Raw genomic sequence first — 23,105 nt, 5'->3', positions numbered from 1 at the left:
GCGAATTTTTCACTATTATTCATGGTCAAGGGGATGGATATAGATCGAGATTTCATTCGTGTGATGTCTCGGCTCATGTCCAATCACTACAGGCTGGACGCTCATCTCCGACGTATGAGGCTCGCAAATAGCGGTATCTGCACCTGTGGCAACGGTTATCACGATATTAAACATATTGCGCCGAGATCTGTTCTGCTAGATCTCAACTATTGGATTTCCTTCGCATACCGTACCACAACTATGGTTTGATGTTACTCCAAGATGACACAAAACATCTCTTTAGAATGACCCAACAAACACAAGACCTACAGCACAACATCACACAAGCAACGCGGTGTATTACCGATCCGCATCTGAGCCGTACTACGAAATCGTCTGGAGGGAACACTGCCGGCTGGAGGAAGACCGCACGGCGTCCCAATACATGATGCATCCGTCCAAATCTGTAATCCTTTTCGTTGATTCCCGATGCCGGAAACTGAAAGTTAATATCTTCCCCCCTGTCCGCCTTGTCCCGCTCTCCTCTGTCTCTGATACACGGATGTAGGACTTCACCCCCTCCCCCCTTCACTTGAAAATCTTCCCAAAACTTATGTGCCCCCCCTGTCTTCTAGTTTTAGTTGATCAATATATAATCTCGTTAAGAAAGTCCCAACAGTACCACTACTTAAAAATAGCCCTAACTAATCCCCCTAATCTTAATCAAATTGAACCACTCCCTCTAGTTATTTATAGTTTTAATATGCTTGTAAAATGTTCCGCTTAGTTAATAATTAATTGCTCCAATAATCACCCTTCTTAACCCTTTCATGCCCAACTTTTTTCTAGTGCATGCCGGGTTACAAAACTATTTTTTCTTGAAAACGACAAGCTTTTTTTCATAAAGATAGGTGCTTCCCTTGCAGTGCTAGAATATTTACAAGTCCAAATCTGCGTGGAAAACGTAGCCAAAGACAGTCCAAATTGTTAAGTTTTATCAGTTTTCAAAAATATTGCAACATAACGAAGATATGTTAAAAATTCATTTTCCGTCATCAACAAGAACTGTTCCTGGCAGCACTGCTACATCGGAATCCAATCAGACTAATTGCAATAACTTCAGTTCTAGAGCTGATCATTGTAACTGTTACTACTCAAATGAAAGGCAATAGTCACATGTATAAGCCTTATTTGTTTTTGAGAAGGAATCTTGTCTCAAACAAAAGTTATAGCTGTTTAAAAGCGTTGTTGTCCACAAACAACATGGGCATGAATGGGTTAAAATCTTAAAGTGCAAAAAACATACAAAATGACCCGCCCCCTAATCTTACGATTACGATTACGATATTATCCCCTCTTGTATATGTATAAATTAGCTGTAAAATTTCTCTAGTTTCATTATATAAAAACAAAATAGTATTGAAATGTGTAACCCCCTAGTTTTAAGAAATTCAAAATGTAAAACAAATAAAAAATGGCACCTTTAAGCTAACGCAAACGTGCCTCATCAAATAAACGAATAGAATAAAAAATTGAGATAAGCAACGACTCTCTAATAAAATTTCGTGTTTCTCAAGGATTTGAAGTTTTACTAATTTTATGTAACATAATGCTAGCGAATGTTCAAATTACAACCAACTGGCACATTACAGGGCGCTGGGCATCATTTTTATATAAGCCACTATGATCCTATGGCATCATCTTGCGCCGATTGCGATTGACCTTCACGAAGTAGTAAAATATCAACTCCATGATCCCGTAACCCATACTTATACCTAGTTACAGCCCAAGGATGAACGACAAAAAAAACTACCGGATTCACCTTTGGCTCTGTGCTATAGTAGGTACAATACTTTAGTACCGTCAGTACGGTCGGGCCCATTCCCGCCTCCACCATCAACCACCATTGCATTTGCGAGCGGTGAGCTAATACTCTACGCTCGGTTTAATAACCTCTTAGCTCACCTCCGTAGCCGAACTTGTCGAGTTGACCGAAGCGCACCGTTCCATACCAAAGCCTCTCGTACAGCCGCCAGCACATGGATGGATGGATGGGGCCACCGAAGAAAGAAACCTTGCGCAAAAACTTTCTCTTTTATTATAACCCGTATTATGGTGCGCTCGCCACCATCAGCATCACGCAGCCAGCGCAGCGGCTCGATTCCAGCAAAACGGAACTCAAGCTGTGGCTTTATTTTTCCAGACGCTCTTTCAGCACCCTACCCGACAGAAACCACCGGGTGTAGCTAGAAGTGAGCAGATGCGGGGGATTTGGTGTGGGTCGATTGTTTGATATTATTAAATTGTTGAATGAAAATCATAGCAGCTAACGGCGCTCGGTTAATTTTCAAACAGTTGTTATCCTTTATTCTTGATAGTTTGAAACAATGTGGAGATGGTTGAAACTTTCGCTCAGAATAATGATAGAAATAAAAAAGAGCCCTCATTTTCCAAGAATCTATGAATGATTTTCAATAATATTGCTTTTTTCACGAGTGTTCCGTTAATCATCATTTGATGGTGTAATTCTTCAAAAGTGAAATAAAACAAATTTTAAATCACGAAAAATACAAAAATCTGACGGAATGTCAAGAACTGAAAATGTTATAAGAATCAAGCTATATGGAATAATCATTCGCATGACGTATGTGTGCTGTAATTGTAAAATGCATTCATCTCCGGAATATTTAACCTCTTTCTAACTATTTAAAACATAAAAATAACATAAATAAATTTTCACAAAAAAAATCTGTGAAAATAGAGGGTTATTTTCACTACACGGTGCCAAATGAACATCACGCAAAGCTCATATAAGTTTATGCATTTAAATTCGAAAAGTTATCCATATGAAAACTTTTTATAGCTGAAGCTACTACGAACGATGATTAACAATATTTGCTCGTGAAAAGTACTCGCAAAGATATTCTTTAAACAAGATGAAAATTTAAATCAAATAATTCCAAAAAAGTTGTCAAGAACTATAAGATGAATTTCGAAAGCAGAATATACCACCAAATTAATATAAAATAAGATTCTTATTAAAATGAGTGAATAAATTTTAAATTCTGTAAAAAAACCTGTTTTAATCCACCTAGTGGTGCAATCGTACCATGAGTCCAAAGGTTTTATGACATTATGACATTATTTCTATTTATGACAAAAATATTACGATAATATGAACAGTAGAGTGGCTCGCGGTTGTATGGGAAAACTTCAAAATAATTTAAACTAGCGGGCACAGCTTTTTTTGAGTTCCTTTTGTGGTCCCAAATGAGTGTGCAAAATTTGGTAGCGGCCCGGGTTTGCGCATTGCGTTCAAAAGTTGCATGGAATTTTATATGGGGAAATCAATTATTCTGCATTTACGTTAATAAAGATTGCCTTTTCACTGAATGTGAAAAACCAGTCATATAAAACTATAGTTCAAACCTTGATTAACAACTTTGTCGAAGACCGTAACTAGCTACGAGTTATCAAAAAATAGTTATAACGATTTTAAAACTTATGGTAAAATCCAAATGCAGAAATTGATTACTTTTTCCAACACTGCCGGTGCACCACTGACATCGACATTAAAAATTTAAATAAATGAGAATATATTCATCGCAGATACTTGGTACCTTTGAATGAAATATTCAGAATGAATTGCTGAATAACATAGACGTAGTCAGAAAATGAAAAGAAGAGGGGGGGGGGGAGGGGTTGTGTACCCTCCAGTCCCTTTTTTGATTGTTTTGTATAAGACAAAGAATCATTATGTCCTTGTAAATGTCAACGACTGAACTTTCTTAATATTGTGATAGACCCAAATATGAATCATACTACAATCTTTGTTGTGGGAAATAACATTTACAATATTTAGGATTTACACTTACAAATTTTTGTGTTGTTTTTGCTTGAGGCAAAAACTAACTCAGGTCTGGAAATCGTCTTGGGTTCTAACCTGAAGAATATTTCTGGTTCGCCAACATCACCTCTGTTTTGCGTGAACCTAACTCAAGTTTATCAACAAACGCTTGTAAGTAACTATCCTGGTTTCGTTCCGAGATTCTCAAACGAAAACGTCAATAGACACAATACCGAGGCTTCAAGGAATCTAAGGATATGCATTTTTTAAATTCTGACTCTGAACAGCTAAGAAATAGGGTTTTATAATATGTAAAAATAAATAAACCGTTGTATCATTTTAAATGAGATAACAGTAGAGCCCTTAAATAGTAGCACTCAAACATGTAAGATTAATTTTTAATTCGGCGGTATAAACCTGCGTTGAAGATGTGCTCCTTATGTTATACTAAACGATCTAAAAAGCGAACTGGGGAGTACACCGGCCCCTCCCTCCTCGTTTTCATTTTCTGACTACGTCTATGTTATTCAGCAATTCATTCTGAATATTTCATTCAAAAGTACCAAGTCTCTGCGATGAATATATTCTCATTTATTTAAGTTTAAAGTATCGGTGTCGTGGTGTACTGACAGTGTTGGAAGAAATAATTAATTTCTGCATTTGGATTTTACCATAAGTTTTAAAATCGTTATAAATATTTTTTGAAAACTTGTAGCTAGTTACCGTCTTCGACAAAGTTGTTAACCAAAGTTTGAACTATAGTTTTATAAAGCTGGTTTTTCATATTGAATGAAATAGCGATCTTTATTAACGTAAATGCAAAATAATTGATTTCCCCATATAAAATCCCATACAAACTTTGAACGCAATGCGCAAACCCGAGAAGCAACCGACCGCTCCCAAACTACACACTAATTTGGGACCACAAAAGGAACACAAAAAGTGCTGTGCTGAAAAATGTCATACTCGAGCCACTCTAATGAACAGCAGGTACAAAAATTACGACTTAGATCCCGAATCATGAACATGAATCACTCTACAAATAACTAAAATATCACGATAACAATCATGCATTTTAATCTCGCTAGTCTGACAGAAAAATGCGATAGTAAACTCATGAATAAGATAGCACAATAACGTGATGAGAAATCACAAGATTCGCGATTAGGCTCTTGAAATCATGAACATCATTTGACTGTCGGCTGTATATTCCCAAATCATGAACTAGAAAAACTAAACTGTCAAGGGAACAACAACAGTACCCTAACCAAACATTCTAATGTAACGCCATGTATATATTCAAGGCGAACTATTTTTTTGAAAACACAAATAGTTTCATGAGTTCGAGGTTTATTATTCATAATTTCAGGAGCTTGGTCATGGTTTTCGTAAAATGTTCAGTTCACGGAATCGTGTTCATGAATTTATGACTGGTTTTTTTTCGTGTACGAATATAATGGTGGAAATGTCCATTACATATTCATTATGATTTGCACATACATACAATACGTCGACAGCCACGAACTTGAGAAGCTATGTGTCGTATCTGAAACACCTGAACCCAGCAGCGGATCCAGGAGGAGGGTTCGGGGGGTCCGGACCACGTCAAAAAGTTTCAACTTGTTAACAAATTTTAAATTAGTTTCAATTTTAAAGTCTTTTTCAAACTCAAAATCAGTTCAAACCAAATTTTTCACTGATTTTATAGACTTACTAGGGAAGTTTATTTAGGAGGAACTAGGAAATTTTCTTCGGGAGGGGGGGTGGTTAATTGATGAGGAACGGTGGGTTTAAGGAAAGATGGTGTGTGATGGGGGGATAGACCGGGATTAGGTTGACGATGTTCAGATTGATTGCTTAGCCAACAAACAACTTAGCTGGTTAGCTGGATAATAACTTAAACAGTTCTTATTCAGCTTATTCTCTCGGATTAATGGCTTGTTCAGCTTTCGTTGTTTGTTGGGTAACCTTTCTATATGAGAAATCCAAAAAAGTAAGGTTTGTTTGAATAGAAAAAAAGTTATTCAGAGAAATTATGGTGAACGTATAAATGTGGGACACACTGTATTTTCCCATAGAATCAATGTCAAAAACTTCAAGCAAAGTGGGCGGAGGTCCAAAATTGTCCAAATGATATGAAATTTGGCATCTGAGTTTACTTAGCTATTTGTCACAATAGGAGGCCTTTAAGATTTTAAAAATGAGTGTTTTTTGCAATGCTCTAATGCGGGTGCGAGGGTGGCCAAGGGGGGGGGGGGTGGCGGCGGGTTTGATGAAAGATGGAGGTGTTAGGGTAAGTGGGGGCGATACTACACCAAACTGCATATTATACCTTCCATTTTCGACTTGCTTTGAGAAAATCGGTTCGGTCATCTCCGAGTAACCGATACGCAATTATTGGTCACACACAGACATACACACATACGAACACACATGTTTTTCGAACTCAACGAAGTGAGTCGAATGGTATAAGAGTGTCGATCAACAATTTTAAGCAATTTGTAATTCATTTTAATTATTTTTGCATCATTTATACATATATTGATTACCGGTTTATATGGAAATTTCGCATGTGGCCGCATTCTTCAACCCGTAACACAGAAACCAGAACTCCGATTCAAAGGAAATTTAATAGCATTCAATAGGAATATTCTAGCTTTCATTTGAGACTGATTTTGTGAAAATCGAGTCAGACATTTCTGAGAATCAGATGAGAATTCAACTCAGGAACATAACCACTTTCCCGAAGCTTCCGGTTCCGCCGAAGTTGTCCAATGTGGTCAACGTGGGTTTGATTGGGCATCATTGAGCTGAAACTATAAATCCAAACATTTTCGAACACATTTTATGAGGTTTTGCATCTTTCAGATACCACGCTGATTTCGATTTATATGGAAATTTCGTGCGTGATCCCACTCTTCAACCCGTAACTTCGGAACCGGAAGTCGGAATTAAATGAATTTCAATAGCAGCCTATGGGATTGTACCTTTCATTTGAGACTAAGTTTGAAAAAATCGGTTCAGCCATTCCTGAGTAACCGATGTGCTTATTTTTTGGTCACATACCTATATTCATACACACGCACACACGCACAGACATTTGCCTAACTCGACGAACTGAGTCGAATGGTATAAGAGACTCAGCCCTCCGGACCTCGGTTAAAAAGTCAGTTTTCAGAGTGATTGCATAGCCTTTCTATAGGAGAAAGGTAAAATATATTATAAGATTGCTAATATTGCCCTACAAGGTTTTTACCAAGCCAAAGGTCGATCATTACACACAACGATTATTTTCAAAGATTTTGAATTTTCTTCAGCACGTTCAATAACTGCATGTGAAGAATATATTGTATTCTACCGATACACCATGGGCCACAAATCGATTTTTTTGGTCGAAAATCCAGAACTTATAAACCGTTAGTACTAGACTTTCAGTGTCTTTGGAACAAATTCTCTACAATAAGTGTTCTTCATTTTAGGGAAAACAAAATTGGGGTGGCCCTCTTGATTTTTGAAATAAAAAAATTATCTCCTAAATGAAAAAAGATAGGAGAATATGACCTTCCCAAAGAAATGTAGAGAAATTAATTTTGAGTAACTTTGCTGAAGACGTCGAAACTCTATCTTCAACGGTTTAAATTTTACAGCGATTTCCCTTGTTCCGTTTAGGGTGGCTCTTAAAAATTCAGTTTTTTTTAAATATAACTTCTTTGAAGTTGATTTCTCGTAAATGTCGACTTCAGACAAAAGTTAGCTCTTACAAATGCGCATATTTCTTCTTCAGAGACCAACTCATTAACTTTTATATAAACAGACGATTTTATGCTCAAAATTCGACATTGTCTAAGCTAAATAACTCCGAAGGTGGCAAAAATTGGCAATCAATGTTATGACCAACTGATAGTACTTCAAAAACACTACAAAATAAGGGGTACATGGTTTGTCTCCTAGCGACTGTTTATGTGAAATATTTGCTTATAAACTCCCTCTGTTATAGAGAATGTATGCGGAATTCATCTAAATTCGTACTTAAAATATATATTAATCATAGTCGCCGTTCTTATATACACATATTCGGATCTCCGATGCAAATCAAATTTGATGGTACTCTCGAAACATAATATTCTAAACTTGTTTCGTGGAGTGAAATTGTACATAAAACATGTGGTTTTCGGACAACGGTTTATAAAAAGAATGTTTGGAGTATTTGCATGGCATACGTTTTATTCGCATGGAAAAAAAGAAATTATTATCAACGTATTACAATATATTGAAAGCTCAGCTCAGATTTACCGTAAAGGAAGCACCCTTTGTTTAGCATTAATGATTTATTTGTCTTTTATTAATTATATTACCTCCTCTGTTTCAGCTCACTGTAATTTGCTCTAATAGTTTCCCAAAATACAATTTTTTGTCTTTGGAAATTAACAAAAAAAAATCCACGTGAACGTTGGGGGACAAGCTGTTCAGCTCTCATTATTAGTATTTTTACTATTATCAAACGGATAGATTGGTAGCCTCCTACTTCGGAGTTATTTTCCATACGCGGCAAAAAAAAACTTTATCAATGATATCCATCCATTATCCATTTTATAATAACTCGATGAGGTTATGTCGATGGATTAATTGATGCTAATAATGGGTCCTTTATGAATTACTTCAAGCGAGATAACCTACATATTAAAAACGAAAGTTTAGACTACTAAGGATGGTGCAAATATGCGATAATTCAACAATTTCGACTGCTCTGGAAGATTCAGGGATTCTGTTGATTTTAGGCTTTTAGGATAGAGATTCTATCAGGATTCTTAAACTTTTCACCGAGGGAAATAATGTAACTGGTGTTGTATAATATAAATTTTCAGTATTTTTCATTCTGGGACGATTTTCATTAATGGGTATTTTTTACGTATTTCGTTGTAAGTTTTCCACAAGAAAAAATAGGTAAAACGTAACCAAGTTGACGTACAAGCTCTTTACCCATTAAGTGGGTTATTCCACTTTTATTCAAAATGGGCAGTTTTCTATGTATTAAAAGGTACTTTAATTTATCAGAGTAGAAATTGTTGAAACGCACAGAAAAAAATTTACCACTGAGAAAATCATTATAGGGACGATCCATAAATGACGTAGCATTTTTTAGTGATTTTTAACACCCCCCTCCCCCATCGTAGCATTTCGTCACAAACCTCTAAATACCCCCTTCCCCTGGTAATTACGTAGCTTGACGGTAATTCTCCCCCCTCCCTTATCTACGAAAAATATAAAAAAAAATGAAAAACGATGTTAGTTAGCCCCCTTTAAAAAAACTACGCAGCACGACATGACCCCCTACCCCTCTGTCGTCACACATCATCACAAAATACAATACTCCCCCTCCCCCATATCATACTTCGTCATTTATGGATGATCCCATATTAGTTTTTTAAACTAATAAGTTGGTCTCCAAAGAAAAAATAGGAACTTATCAGAACGAAATTTCAATTTTTTTGGAAAATTTACTTCAAAAGTATTTTATTGAAACACTATTTTTTAAAGGTCAAGCTAAACCAAATAATGGAAAATGCCGTAAAATAAATGCCTCTGACGATATTTAAGGAATTGTCAACAAAGTTACTCAAACATGATTATTTTCTAATTTTCAGTAGGTCTTTATACTTCTATTGTTATTATTCAGGAGAAATTATTTTCATTCCAAAAAGCAAGAAATCCACCCTGTTTTTTACACCGAAATGAAGCGCACTTATTGTGAAGAAATTCTTTTGAAGACACTGAATGTCTACGGGATATAAGAACTGGATTTTCAACAAAAATCGATTTTTGGCTCATGGAATAGAGGTAGTTTATAAGCAAACATTTCACATGAACAGTCGATAGGAGACAAACCATGTATCCCTTATTTTGTAGTGTTTTTAAAGTACTATCAGATGGTAATAACACTGATTGCCACTTTTTGCCACTTTCGGAATCATTTAGCTTAGAAAATGTCGAATTTTGAGCATAAAATCGTCAATAACTCTGTTTATATAAAAGTTAATTAGTTGGCCTCTGAAGAAGAAATGTGCGCATTTGTAAGAGCTAACTTTTGTCTGAAGTCGATATTTACGAGAAATCAACTTCAAAGAAGTTATATTAAAAAAACTGAATTTTTAAGAGCCACCCTAAACGGAACAAGGGAAATCGCTGTAAAATATAAACCGTTGAAGATAGAGTTTCGACGTCTTCAGCAAAGTTACTCAAAATTGATTTCTCTACGTTTTTTTGGAAGGTCATATTCACCTATCTTTTTTCATTCAGGAGATAATTTTTTTATTTCAAAAATCGAGAGAGCCACCCTAATTTTGTTTTCCTTAAAATGAAGAACACTTATTGTAGAGAATTTGTTCCAAAGACACTGAAAGTCTAGTACTAACGGTTTATAAGTTCTGGATTTTCGACCAAAAAAATCGATTTGTGGCCCATGGTGCATTGGTATGCCTCTGGCCCTATATTTTACAATGGGAGGAATGTTATGAGTTAAAAACAAAAGTGTGCCGACAACCGAACACTTTCCGCTATATAATAAAGTTAAATTAAAAAAAAAGCATTTTAGTGGTACCATTTCATTTGGAAAATATTTTTCTAGCATTAGTACCGCTGGTTGTGAGTAATTTGATGAATACTGTGGACTGAATAAAATATGTTAATAAATGGTTTAAAACAAATGTAAAAGTTTCAAACGATCGAATCTACCATATCCGTATATGCTAGAAATTAGAAATAATTATTCCGATGACCTTACTGACCACGCACATGTCGAAAAAATATAGCACCTTTTTTCTGTCTTTTGTGTTAGGACTAAGAAATTTACTTCGAAAGGGACAGCACAGCATAGAACGCATCAACACAGCAAGAAAACAGATCGTGACTACATATAAAAAATACAGGTCCGGGAGCTGTGCTGAAAGCGAGAGCAGAAACCGTTAGGTAAGAGAGTAAAATAATTCTTTGGGGCAAAAAAGTGCAAACTAAATCCGTCTCTCGAAACTCGATTTGATGGGCTCGGCGTTAATATCATTGGTTTCAGTTTCATTCTGGGACAGGGTAGGGGTAGGGGGGTTTCGTTGTTTTTTGCACTGTTATTTTAGCTGCGGTACGGTTTATGGTTGGTCATCGAACATCCGTGAACGGTGCACTTTCTGTAGAGGGTGGGTGGTGCTGGATGGTAGACACCGTAAAGCCATAAAAATATCACCCGAAGGCCATTGCATGAATGCCGCCCTGGTGGCGCGACTAATGGCTAGTTCTGCAAAGTTGCTCTGAATTATTGACCATGAGCGAGTTGTTTTTTTCGGATTTGATTGGAAATTTTATTGTTTATTTTATATGATTCAATGGGTGGCTCAACCTAGCGAAAGTGTTGGATATTTCTGCGAAAATGAAATCGACAGTAGTAAACGGTTGTTAACTATTTTTCATAATTTTTAGGACCGTCGTTTAGTATGAGCGCAATCTGTGATTTTATTTCAGATTTTTCGAAAATTACTTTACAGGTTATTTTAATTTGGCTCAAATTAATATTATTTTTATTAAAAACAACTCTGTTTGAGCAACAAAAAAGTATTTTTTTTGTTAAGAAAAAATCTGTTTTAATCCACCTAGTGGTGCAATTGTGCCTTTCTTATTTGTCCAAACTACGATTCCATGGCTAGTTATGTTTAATATAATGGAGGAAATGTCTATTACATATTCAGTACGATTTGCACATACATACAATGGATCGACAGCCGCGAACTTGAGATGCTATGTATCGATGCTGAAACACTTGGCGGATCCAGGAGGAGGGTTCGGAAGGTCCGAACCCCGCTGAAATTTTTTAACTTGTTAAGAATTTTTAAATTAGTTTCAATTTTGAAGTAGTTTCAAACTCAAATTTTACACTGGTTTGGTTAAAAATGGTTATTGCGTATTACGTAATTTCTGTGTGCGAATACATGGTGTTTTGACTATGGTATAGCTTGTTTAAATTGTTAATGCTCTAGTATCAAAAAATCTTTGAGTTCATCCAGTGGACTCTGTTCTTGGAAGTATTTCTGAGCGGAATGCCCAAACATGTCGAAAATTTATCGTGAAATAGTTGATTATAAGCGTTTAAAACCTAACCACTTTTCGTTGCATCCCATTTGTGCTTTTCGAAGAGAGTAAAATTACATATCTATCTTATTTTGCCCCGAATGGCCTTTGTTCTGTGATAGTGACGATTTCGATAATCTGATTTAGTACAGTATTAAGAAAATCAGCGCGAAATTGGTTCGCTAATGAGCAATTTCACACACATTTTACGTTATTTAGTTAAACATTTTGACAGTTCCTATAAATTACCTGATGGTATGAGAAGGTTTTCAGTTAGTTCTTAATAGCCAGCCGGAGAAATGGGTTTACGTTATTTGGCAACACTGGTTTTCGCGTATATGGTTTGGTACACACAATCCCAATCATTCCAGATAACCGGTCAGGGTGCACAAGAAGATTTTAGTAAGCTGAAAATACCCCAAACGTGTAAGGAAACGCCGAGGAACTCTTCGGGCGTTTTCTTGATTCATCCGGACAAAGGATTTGGAGAACCGTTCTTCGCGCAATGCGACCACAAGCACGAGTCTGGAGGATGGACTGTGATCCAAAATCGGTTCGATGGCTCGGTTAATTTTTATAGACCTTGGTCCGACTACAAGAATGGGTTTGGGCATCTGGACCGAGAGTTTTGGTTGGGTTTGGATCGGATCACTAGGCTAACTAATGCAAAAACACACGAACTGCATGTTGTAATGACCCGAGCAAAAAGAACATATGTTGCTAAATACACCAAATTCGCTATAGGAAGTGAAACCGAGTCTTACCATATTTCTGTATTGGGCCGTTACAGTGGCCCAGCCAAAGGAGATGCGCTGGAATACCATAAAAATCGCAAGTTTTCCACTTTTGACCGCGATAATGATGCCAGCAAGTACAATTGCGCCGTTAAACACACGGGAGCTTGGTGGTATGGTGATTGTCATAAGAGTAATTTGAATGGAAATTACACAACAACAACGATTGCTGGAATGTGTTGGTTCATTGATACTTGCTGGTGGCACATGAAGACGTCTAGAATGTTAATTAGAAGCCGGTAGTACAATGGTTTTAATGTAAAAATGATCTATCAATAAGATTTATTTTAATATTTTATTAATTCCAGAAAATGATTTAGCAGTTGTAGCTGTATTAAATTACAACAACATTTTTTTTATAATCTATGTAAATTCTTGGCATGGCCACTCGTTCGAAATTTTCAATTACACCGATCTTCACTGGTAAAAAGCAACTACTTTCATTTACTTAATCACTCCATTTAAAATCGAATTGCGGCTATCGATAAAGAATAACTAAATTACTACACTGGTCTCACAGCGATAATTGAGGGGTTTGTATACGGTTGACCATGCTTGTAATGTCAAAGTGTCATTAAATTATGTTTATAAATTACCAACAGTGAGAATATAAAGTTGAAAATATTTTTGCTATGACAAATTTTTGGGTGTACCAAGATCCATTATTGAAGAAGTTTGAACTTCAATATTAACAGTTATTATGCATATCGATGAATATTGATGTGAAATTTATGTTTTTATACAAAACAATGGGTGTTTTTAGCTCATACGTTTTTTAGTCAAAATTTAAAAATTCATAAAAACTGGTAATTTTTGGGACTTTTTCACCGTTTTGCAGATTATTACAATCGAAGTTAACAAGACAATAAATTAAATAAATAATACTCAATGCAATAAACAGCAATTACAACTGTTTTCGATATATTTTATCGAAATAAATCATTGTTAAGTGACTTGTGCTAGCGGATCCAATTGAAATTTCAATGAAAACAACAGCTTGAATGCTTATATTTTTAATATCCGTTTAGGGCACTATCGCACAAAAATTTTATTAGACCACTACAATACACACTAACACACAGGACATACACACGTAATCAAACATGCTACGCAATCGCTCGAACCCTTCGCGGTCATCTTCGTCCATCTTGACTCGCGACTTCGAACAAACACGAAAACTCCCCCCGGTGAACATTTTAACACTTATAAACATATAAACGCGATCACACCTGGACCCGAGTCTGGCTCCAGGCATGGAATGGAGGGTAGACGAAGGCTACACCAATAGCGATCATTTGGCAATCCGCTTTAGGATCAACTATGGTGTGCATCATCCGAAGGCGGGAGATCCCTGTCAGGTACGCGGGTGGAAGTCCAATCACTTCGACAGCGAAGCTTTCACCGCGGCCCTGGGACTGGAGGCCAACACCGACAGTCTAAGCGGGGATGCGCTGGTAGTTGTTCTACCACGCGCGTGCGACGCCACTATGCCGAGAAAAACACTGCCAAGAAACGGCAGATGCCCGGTATACTGGTGGAGTGCCGAGATTGCAGCTCTACGGTCAGCCTGCCTCAGAGCTAGACGTAGGATGCAAAGAGCTCGCACCGAGGATGCAAGAGAGAACCGCCGTGAAGTGTTTCGAGCTGCGAAATTGGCCCTTAGAAAGGCCATTAAAAGCAGCAAAAGAGCGTGTTTCGACAACCTGTGTGAGAGTGCCAACGCGAATCCTTGGGGTGACGCCTACAGGATTGTGATGGCCAAGACCAAAGAGGGCTCCTCACCCCCAGAACGGTTTCCGGACCGGTTGGCAACGATTATCGAAGTACTCTTCCCGTCTCGAGCCACAAGTCCCTGGCCACCCGCACTACGAGACAGTGCGGGCACGGCCGAAATGGTGGCTCCAGTGACGAATGAAGAACTACTCGCAGTGGCTAAATCCCTAGCAATGAACAAAGCTCCAGGGCCGGATGGAGTTCCAAACAACGCTCTCAAGGCAGCGATCATAGTGAACCCGAACATGTTCAGGCTAGCTATGCAGAGATGTCTTGACGAGTGCCGTTTCCCCGATAGATGGAAAAGACAGAAATTGGTGCTGTTGCCGAAGCCCGGGAAGCCGCCAGGCGACCCATCGGCGTACAGACCAATCTGTCTGATCGACACGACTGGCAAACTGCTCGAGAGGATCATCCTCAACAGGCTAACCCCGTACGCGGAAGGTACGGACGGTCTGTCAAGCAACCAGTTTGGCTTTCGGAAGGGTAAGTCCACAGTGGACGCTCTCAACTCAGTGATAAATACTGCCGAGATAGCGATCCAACGGAAAAGGCGAGGTATTCGATACTGTGCGTTAGTGACACTTGACGTGAAGAACGCATTCAACAGCGCAAGCTGGGATGCCATCGCGCTCTCGTTACACCGGCTTAGCCTACCGGTGGGTCTGTACCGGATCCTGGAAAGTTACTTCCAAAACCGCGTACTACTATACGAGACCAATGCCGGTCAGAAAAGGGTTCCGATTACCGCCGGAGTCCCGCAGGGCTCGATCCTAGGCCCGGTGCTATGGAACCTCATGTATGACGGGGTTCTGAGACTGAAGTTCCCTCCTGGGGTCAAGATCGTCGGCTTTGCCGACGTTGTAACCTTGGAGGTCTTCGGGGAGTCAATTCCTGAGGTAGAACTAACCGCAGAACACGCGATCAGCACGGTGGAGGAATGGATGAGCGCGAGAGGCCTGGAGCTCGCTCATCATAAGACGAAGGTAGTTATCGTCAACAACCGCAAGTCGGCACAACATGCAGTTATCCATGTGGGAGAAGTCGCGATCACTTCACAGCGAAGTCTGAAGTCTCTCGGAGTCATTATAGACGACAAGCTGACCTTCGGCAGCCATGTCGACTATACATGCCAGAGAGCGTCGACTGTTGTTGAGGCTCTATCGAGAATGGTGTCCAACAGCTCAAAGGTGTGCGCCAGTAGACGTAGGTTACTGGCAGGCGTTGCCGTATCTATCCTCAGGTACAGCGGCCCGTCATGGTCAAGAGCACTGAGGGTAACCAGTTACCTACAGAAACTGGAGAGCACCTACCGCGTGATGTGCCCCAGAGTGATATCTGCCTACCGCACGGTATCACACGATGCATCCTGCGTGATAGCGAGCATGATGCCAGTCGGGCTGGTCATTCGGGAAGATGAGGAGTGCTTTGAGCTACGTGGAAATAGGGGAGCCCGCGAGCGCACCAGGGTGACCTCGGTCGCCAGATGGCAGCGTGAGTGGGACAACTCCTCGAAAGGTAGGTGGACCCACCGGCTGATACCTAGCATATCGAGCTGGGTGTGAAGACCCCATGGGGAAGTTCACTTCCACCTGACACAATTCCTGTCAGGCCATGGCTGTTTCCGACAGTACCTCCACAGGTTCGGGCACGCGGAGGTCCCTGTCTGCCCGGGCTGCCCAGGTGTAGACGAAACTGCCGAACACATACTGTTCGTATGTCATCGGTTCGACGTCGAAAGAAGAGCAATGCTTGACGTCTGTGGCTGGGACACAACCACTGATGCCCTTATTCAGCGGATGTGTCAATCGGTGGAGAAGTGGAACGCAGTCTCGGCTGCTACCATCCAGATTGCCAGTAGGTTACAGGTAATCTGGCGAACCAAGCAACAGACGACGGGCATGGCTAACTAGTGACTGGTTAGCTGGAGCGAAAAAGGCCAAGCGCAAAAAAGGGAGTGAATGGTCTGTTCATGCCGAGGCAGGTTTGGCGCAGCGACTGGCAACCGCGTAAGGGGTAAACCCAGCCACCCCGAAGCAAGACAGAAGAGTGAGTGTATAGGCGCATAAGTTGACTGCCTCATGCCAAGACGGGAGGGTCGTAGCGTAGTATGTTGGGACTTAGCCATCGATGCCTCATGGCGTGGCAGAGGAGTGAAAGGGTGAGCATCCAAGTCAGTCTCACACGGCATGTTAAGGGTGAGCACAAAAGTCAGTCTCACATGGTATGGTAGAGGCTAGCACAAAAGTCAGCCTCGCATGGTATGTCAGAAGTGGGGCCTAAGAAAAATGTCCCACATGGGATGCCAGGGGGAGTGACAGTGGTACAATAGAGTGGCACGATGGAGAGTGAATCAGGTGATAGGGTGAGCACCCAAGTCAGCCTCACATGGTATGGGTGGGGCGAGCACAAAAGTAAGCCTAGCAAGGAATGAGTAAGGTGAGCACACAAGTTAGCCTCGCAAGGAACGAAAAAGGTGAGCACAAAAGTCAGCCTCATGTGGGAGTGTTTGAGAGTGAATCAAGGTGTGATAGAGAGAGCACCCAAGTAAGCCTCATACAGGACGTATGAACGGGTGAGTGAGAGTGAATGAGTACATTTAGTACAGCCATCCCCCCAGAAGTAATACCGAGAGGTAGTTCCTGGGAGGAACGATGGCGGAGCCCAATGGAGTTTAGTCGGTATTAATGGCAGCATCACCATTCGAGCCCGACACGCCCCCAGTGCACCCTGTGCGGTAGATTGGACCCTACCAATAGCACGTGTACTGGGCTAGGACGTAAAGGTCTTCTCCATTGTAAAAAATAAACGCGATCACAAGCGCGAATCTCCCAATGCCCGTGTTGGTGCGATCATGAATCAGTTACGTCCGGAAGTTGGCTCAATCTAATGAAAAAAGAAAAAATGACATTCCATGGCGACGTGACTGCTAACTCTCACTCGCATCTAGCATCTGAACCGTCACTGAAAATTAAGTACGAGATTCACGATCCGCGCGATCATTCAAGACCAAATGCGAATATGCGAACCCGAGCAAATACTCATGGGTTCAAACACCACACAGCCCCTTGAAAAGACCATGAACATGGTCCATGCCCACTTTCACGACTATTGAAACACCATTAAATGGTCTCAATAACCCACAAATATACCAACGTATGGTTTTTCTACGAGATCTACCGGACCATGACGACGGTGTTTTCGTGGGTTGAACCCATTTCAAACACCCATGTCCAACCCCATGAGAATGGGGGTATTATGGACTTCATGTTTGCTCGGAAATGGCCAAGCGACCTAGAAACGTCCACGCGATCGAACACGTTAACATACAAACGCCCGAGCCCTTCGCAATGCGTAGCGTTGTGTTGCAGTTGTCGATTGCAGACTGGTGACTCCCATTCCCACACAGTCTACTTGAGGAACAATTTTTGGGACTAATAATTGTCCCAGTCCAAGCCAGATCTTTACCGTAACTTAGGATGTTAGGAAGAAAATGTTGATGCGGTACTTATTTAACAGAAGGCCCCGACTAAATGACACTCCCATAAGCAATGTTGGCACTATTGTGCAAAGAAAATCTGGCAGTTCATCAGAAAATGTCTGGCAAAATCTGTCACTTAGCTGCATCCTGAAAGCCATTGAAATTTTACATGAATTTTAGAATAAGATTTCCAAAGTTTGCGTGTAACGACTTCTATAATTAAAAAATCTGGAAAGTTTGCCTTTTTGTCTGGAACGGCATCCCTGCCCATAAATACCACTGGATTGGGTAGTTTAGTTAGGATTCACTTCATTTAGTTAGGATTCACTTCAAGCAAGCGACTGAGAATATAATTTTGTGTTGTAGAAGTTTTGTGATTGAAGGTCACAAAACAAAAACTAACATCTCCACTAGTAAAAACGTCATGCAGGTGTTACTAAAGGGAAAGTGAATATAATAAAAAAAAACACGATTATGCCGATGGTCCTGTTTCTGTATCGAAAAAACGTGAATATCCCAGAAATCATGGTACTTTATTTATGGTTTTTGGAACACTTTTTTTCCGTGTAATCGTGTTTTTCGAAACCACTTTTTTATGCTGGCTGGAAATGTAATGCGAACAAGTGATTCTAATATTTTCACAGTATATTAAAAGTTACTTTCGTACGTAGGAATGTATTTTTGTAAAATTTTGCGCGGAAACGTTTTTAGATTAAAAAGTGTGCCAAAAACTAAAATATCCAAAAAAACTATTTTTTCGTGTTCTACAGTAGTGTCTTTAAAACAATTCCAAATAGCTAGTCATTGCTAAGAAAACACTCCAAATTGCACAAAGCATTTTAATATACTGTAAAATTTCAGTCATCAAAATTCGTATAATTCGAGTTCAATTAGAATAAAATAATCGGGAATAACTTTTTCAAGTTTTCATTTTTTTAATTTTTGCCTACAATTTATTATGAACTATACAACAATATTAGGCCGAAACGACTTCGTACACGAATTGAGAAGTCACCGTTATTTCATTTTGTTTGATAAAAATTGTTAATAATTTTTGCAACGAACTTTTTTTTCATTATATAAAATTTTAATCAGTTTTAATTGAAAAAATGAGCAGATCTATTATGCCAATCGTGAATAATTAAATAAAACCCAAGTCAAAAAGTGAAGAGCCACAACTTTAAAAAAAATCGAATTAAAACCAAGTTGCATTATTTATTTATCGTGGTGAACCCATTAATTTTCTTACAGGAATATGTCGACAGACAAAAAAGGATTTACACGCTTGGGCAATTTTGATTCCATTGCAAAACACTGGACGTTCAGCCATGCGGGACAAGTTCGGTAAATCCGGGACTGTTCCGTGAATATGGGACGTCTGATCAGTATATTCAAAAGCTATTAAAATAATTGCAAAACTTCTTGAGTTTGCAAATCCAGATAACTATATTCAGTATCATCACCTGCGCAATGCAGTGCTTCCAAATGTGACTCCAAGCAGAACGTTTCGTTTTGAAGCATAATCTAAACCACCTGGTTGAAAGAGACTGCGTTGAAATTAAGATTCCCATATAAATGTACAGTCACTTTGGGGCGCCTGTTAATATGGTTCAACTTCGCCCATGATTTGAACAGATATTTTATACCTTGATGAATTTTATGACCGACGATGGACAAAATTCCAGCATCAAAACATAGATGCCACCCTATTTTATATATGGAAAAAGACAAAATAGAGGTAATACTACACGACCTAGCACTGCGCACCCCGATAAGCTAATTGAAAAATATATTTCGCAATTCGGAGAAGTAAAATACATTACAAAACGCGGGTCGAAAGACCAATTCCATCCTATTTGACTTATTTTACACTCACGGAACTAAAATTCAATAGGAACGAAACTAAAATTAAAAATGAAGGGTAAATTCCTACATGCAAGTACTGTAACCTGATGATACACATCGGATAACCTTGCCCTGAATATGCTGAGTATCTACTAGATAACTAGATAGTTCCACCTGCTGAGAGAAGCTTGAAACGCCAATCCAGCTTTTTCTAAAAGTTGAAAATTTGTAATTCATTCTACGATATAAAGAGTTGAATCACACTGATAGGCGGATTTACTGTCTTCAATACTGAATAGAAAAAAAACTATGGAACAATTATGCGAGGGTTTAATGATCGCTCATTACATAGTATCCCACAGATAGTTATCGCCGAGTGCTGTCATCATAAACCAACCACAGCGGTGCGATTCAGTTCGAAATGAAAGTGATGACCTAGTTCTGAGACACCGTTTGTTTCGCGACAGAGGAACTCCGATCGACTAGCCTCTAGACGCGTCTTATTGACAAAATTGCTTGTTTGCATATTTATCTGGTTGCTTTTCCCACATTAATGCGAGGCAGAAGCTATTGACTTACCATATTTCATCGACTTCCCTTATAGGTGGCTATGAAGGCATTGGAGCTTTGCCATCACCTCTGTTTGCGAAACTGGTCAATATTTTTGCGAGTTTATTTAACCTGTTGTCACTGACGGTTGATTGCGTGGTTTTTGTGAAACTTCTTATCCAATTGTAACATTAACTCCAATTAGTTCCGGCTGCTAATCACGAAAGTCGCCTCGAAGGATCATCTGCGATCGGAGGTTTAATTGCACAAGTTTACGCAAACCTCCAGCTGCGTCATTCGATCAGCCAATCCTCTTTTTTGGAAAGTAAAAGTTTTTGTTTGTTCGATTTCACTCAATCCGATGTGACAACACGAATCTGCCGGATAATTCCAAGGACGCAGTGTTCAAATCTAGCTCGAAACACGGGCCCCAGTGTTTGAAGAAGTTTACAGCTGTACGGTATTCGCGACTACGAAACTGAGTTTGACAGCTTGTGTGCGTGAAGTTCATGTAAACAAATGGATGATAGAAAATGAATAATTTTAAACGTACCGTTTTCAACGTTTTTTTTTTCATAAATATATGAAATTGTTAGTACAAATCAAAACAAAAATCATTGAACAAGCTAATTTGGTAAAGAAACGAGTAAAAAATGTCGTAGAACATGTTTATTTTGCGTCCTCAACGTGACGCATTTTTGTGAAGCAAAAAACAAATAAGTTTTCAAATGATAAAAAGTATTGAAAATTTACCTTTTTGCCCAAAATTTTATCTACAGATTGAAAAGCAATATGTAGCCAAGTTATGGTAAAAATTTCTCCCAATACAATTAGCTATGGAGAAATGTGTATTTTTTGTTGGCCATATTTAAACCGCCAGGAGCTATCAATGTATATAAAAAAAATGAAAAATATAGTAATGTGCAGGTTATCGGCAGTTTTTAACCACGCAGACGGATGTCTTTAACCACGAAGAGGATAGATATCACAGTAATGACGAATAAGATTTTAGGACTATATACTTGGATATAGTTTGCTTGTAAGAAACACGGGTGGGTTTTGACCAGATGAACGCTATCTAGATAGTTTTTGGCTGGGCAGATGTTTCCGCTTGTCATCCGGAGCAATACACACCGGACAAAATTCGGTCGATTCCGAATTTTCATACTTCTGCTCAAAACCACGAGTGTCTTAATAGTTATACTTTCAGTGAAATTCGACCAGTTTATAAGAACTTTTCTTCACGTTCTCTAGCAAAAAAAACTTCCAAACTATATCCGTTATCCTTTATTGGGCTGATGCTCTGTTGGCTCATACCATTAAAATCACGTTTCAATATATTTGTATATTAAAAATCACAATTTGCAATTAACCAAGAGGAAAAGCTATGCCAAAACGTGAAATTCTTATTCCATATTTTCTGCGAAAAAGCTTTGACAAATGTTTGGTGGCTTAGTAGAAAAGTTTAACGGAAGTCTATTTCTAGAGAAAATTTACAATAGGACGTAAGTAACAATGAGAGATTCTCTTTGGGGTCTTTCTCTTCTGTTCATTACTCGGCCATTTCAACATTTACTACTTTACTTTTTGCATAATATTCTAATAAAAACCGTCGGCTTTCGATATGTACTGGAAAATTAGTGCAAAGTGTTATAGTGACGTCGTAATAAACGAAAGAGAAAGTAAACAAAGAGAGGCTCTCAATGTTACTTACGTCCTATTGAAAATTTTCTCTAGATAACCCCTTTCGTTTATTTACTTAACTCAATATTCTTGAAAATTTGAAAATGGTCCATTTGAAAACTGACGAAAAATTAACATCATTTGTTTACATTTGCATCACCCACAGGCACAACTTTTGTAGATGGCGACACCGTACCTTCGATGGCGCGAATGTACGTAAATATCAGGTTTGTTCCAGTACACGGAAGTCAATCCGGAGTAAACAAATCTTTGCTCCTTTTTACTCCGGTTTGCTACCAGAAGAAGAAAAAAGAGAAGAAGAGAGTACAGGAACGATTTTCTCCGGAGTACTTCCAGTTTCTCCTGGTACTGGAACAGACCTATCGTGTCTTTAAAGAAAGCCACAGTTATCCACTGAAAATTTCCACCGAACGCAGCGCCATCTATATCTCATGGTCTGCATTCTCAGATCGGCACGCATTATGGCAAGTGCATGTGATCCAGCGATACCAGATTTACAGACATGTCTGTATTTTACAGACTTTTGATAGCCTCCTACAGGCGTAGTTAGAAATCTACAGACTTTTAAAAGAGTAATTGTGTTTAGCAAAATTGTACTAGAATAACTGTATTCGACTTCAAGTGATTTCTTCATAATAGTATTCTAATTTCAATCTACTTTTAAAGTAATATTCTAGTGTAACTAGGATTTACACAACCATCTACAGACATTTACAGACATTATAATTATTCTTCTACAGACATTTCATAAAAACATGTGGCATCGCTGATGTGATCACTGTGCGAAAACTGTCAAATCGGACGACGACTTTATTGAATGCTTCTGCAAAAATGTGCATATGCAAATGCAATGTGGGAAACAACTTATCAAGCCGTTTTAAAAAAATAGAACTTGCGGAGAACTTAAATTTATTTTAGATGTGTAATGCATGCGTCAAGCTTTCGCGACACCGTTTCTTCGCTTGGATGTGTTATCGCTGGGAAAACGGATGATGTGCTGAACTAAAGGCCGAGTTATCCA

The 23,105-nt window shown here is 38.9% G+C and overlaps 1 protein-coding gene across 1 annotated transcript; it reads left to right on the top strand.

The window, feature by feature from the left end:
- Positions 1-12,227: 12,227 nt before the first annotated feature.
- On the top strand, positions 12,228-13,126 carry LOC131684989 (fibrinogen-like protein A). Its single transcript, XM_058968303.1, has 2 exons — positions 12,228-12,971; positions 13,041-13,126. Exons 1-2 carry the CDS (start codon positions 12,238-12,240, stop codon positions 13,045-13,047), a joined length of 741 nt encoding a protein of 246 aa, XP_058824286.1. The 5' UTR covers positions 12,228-12,237; the 3' UTR covers positions 13,048-13,126.
- The last annotated feature ends 9,979 nt before the right edge of the window (positions 13,127-23,105 follow it).

The sequence above is a fragment of the Topomyia yanbarensis genome, chromosome 2 (genome assembly GCF_030247195.1).
Source record: "Topomyia yanbarensis strain Yona2022 chromosome 2, ASM3024719v1, whole genome shotgun sequence".
Lineage (NCBI taxonomy): Eukaryota > Metazoa > Arthropoda > Insecta > Diptera > Culicidae > Topomyia > Topomyia yanbarensis.
Note: the sequence above shows the minus strand (reverse complement) of the source record. Positions and strands in the feature narration are given on the sequence as shown.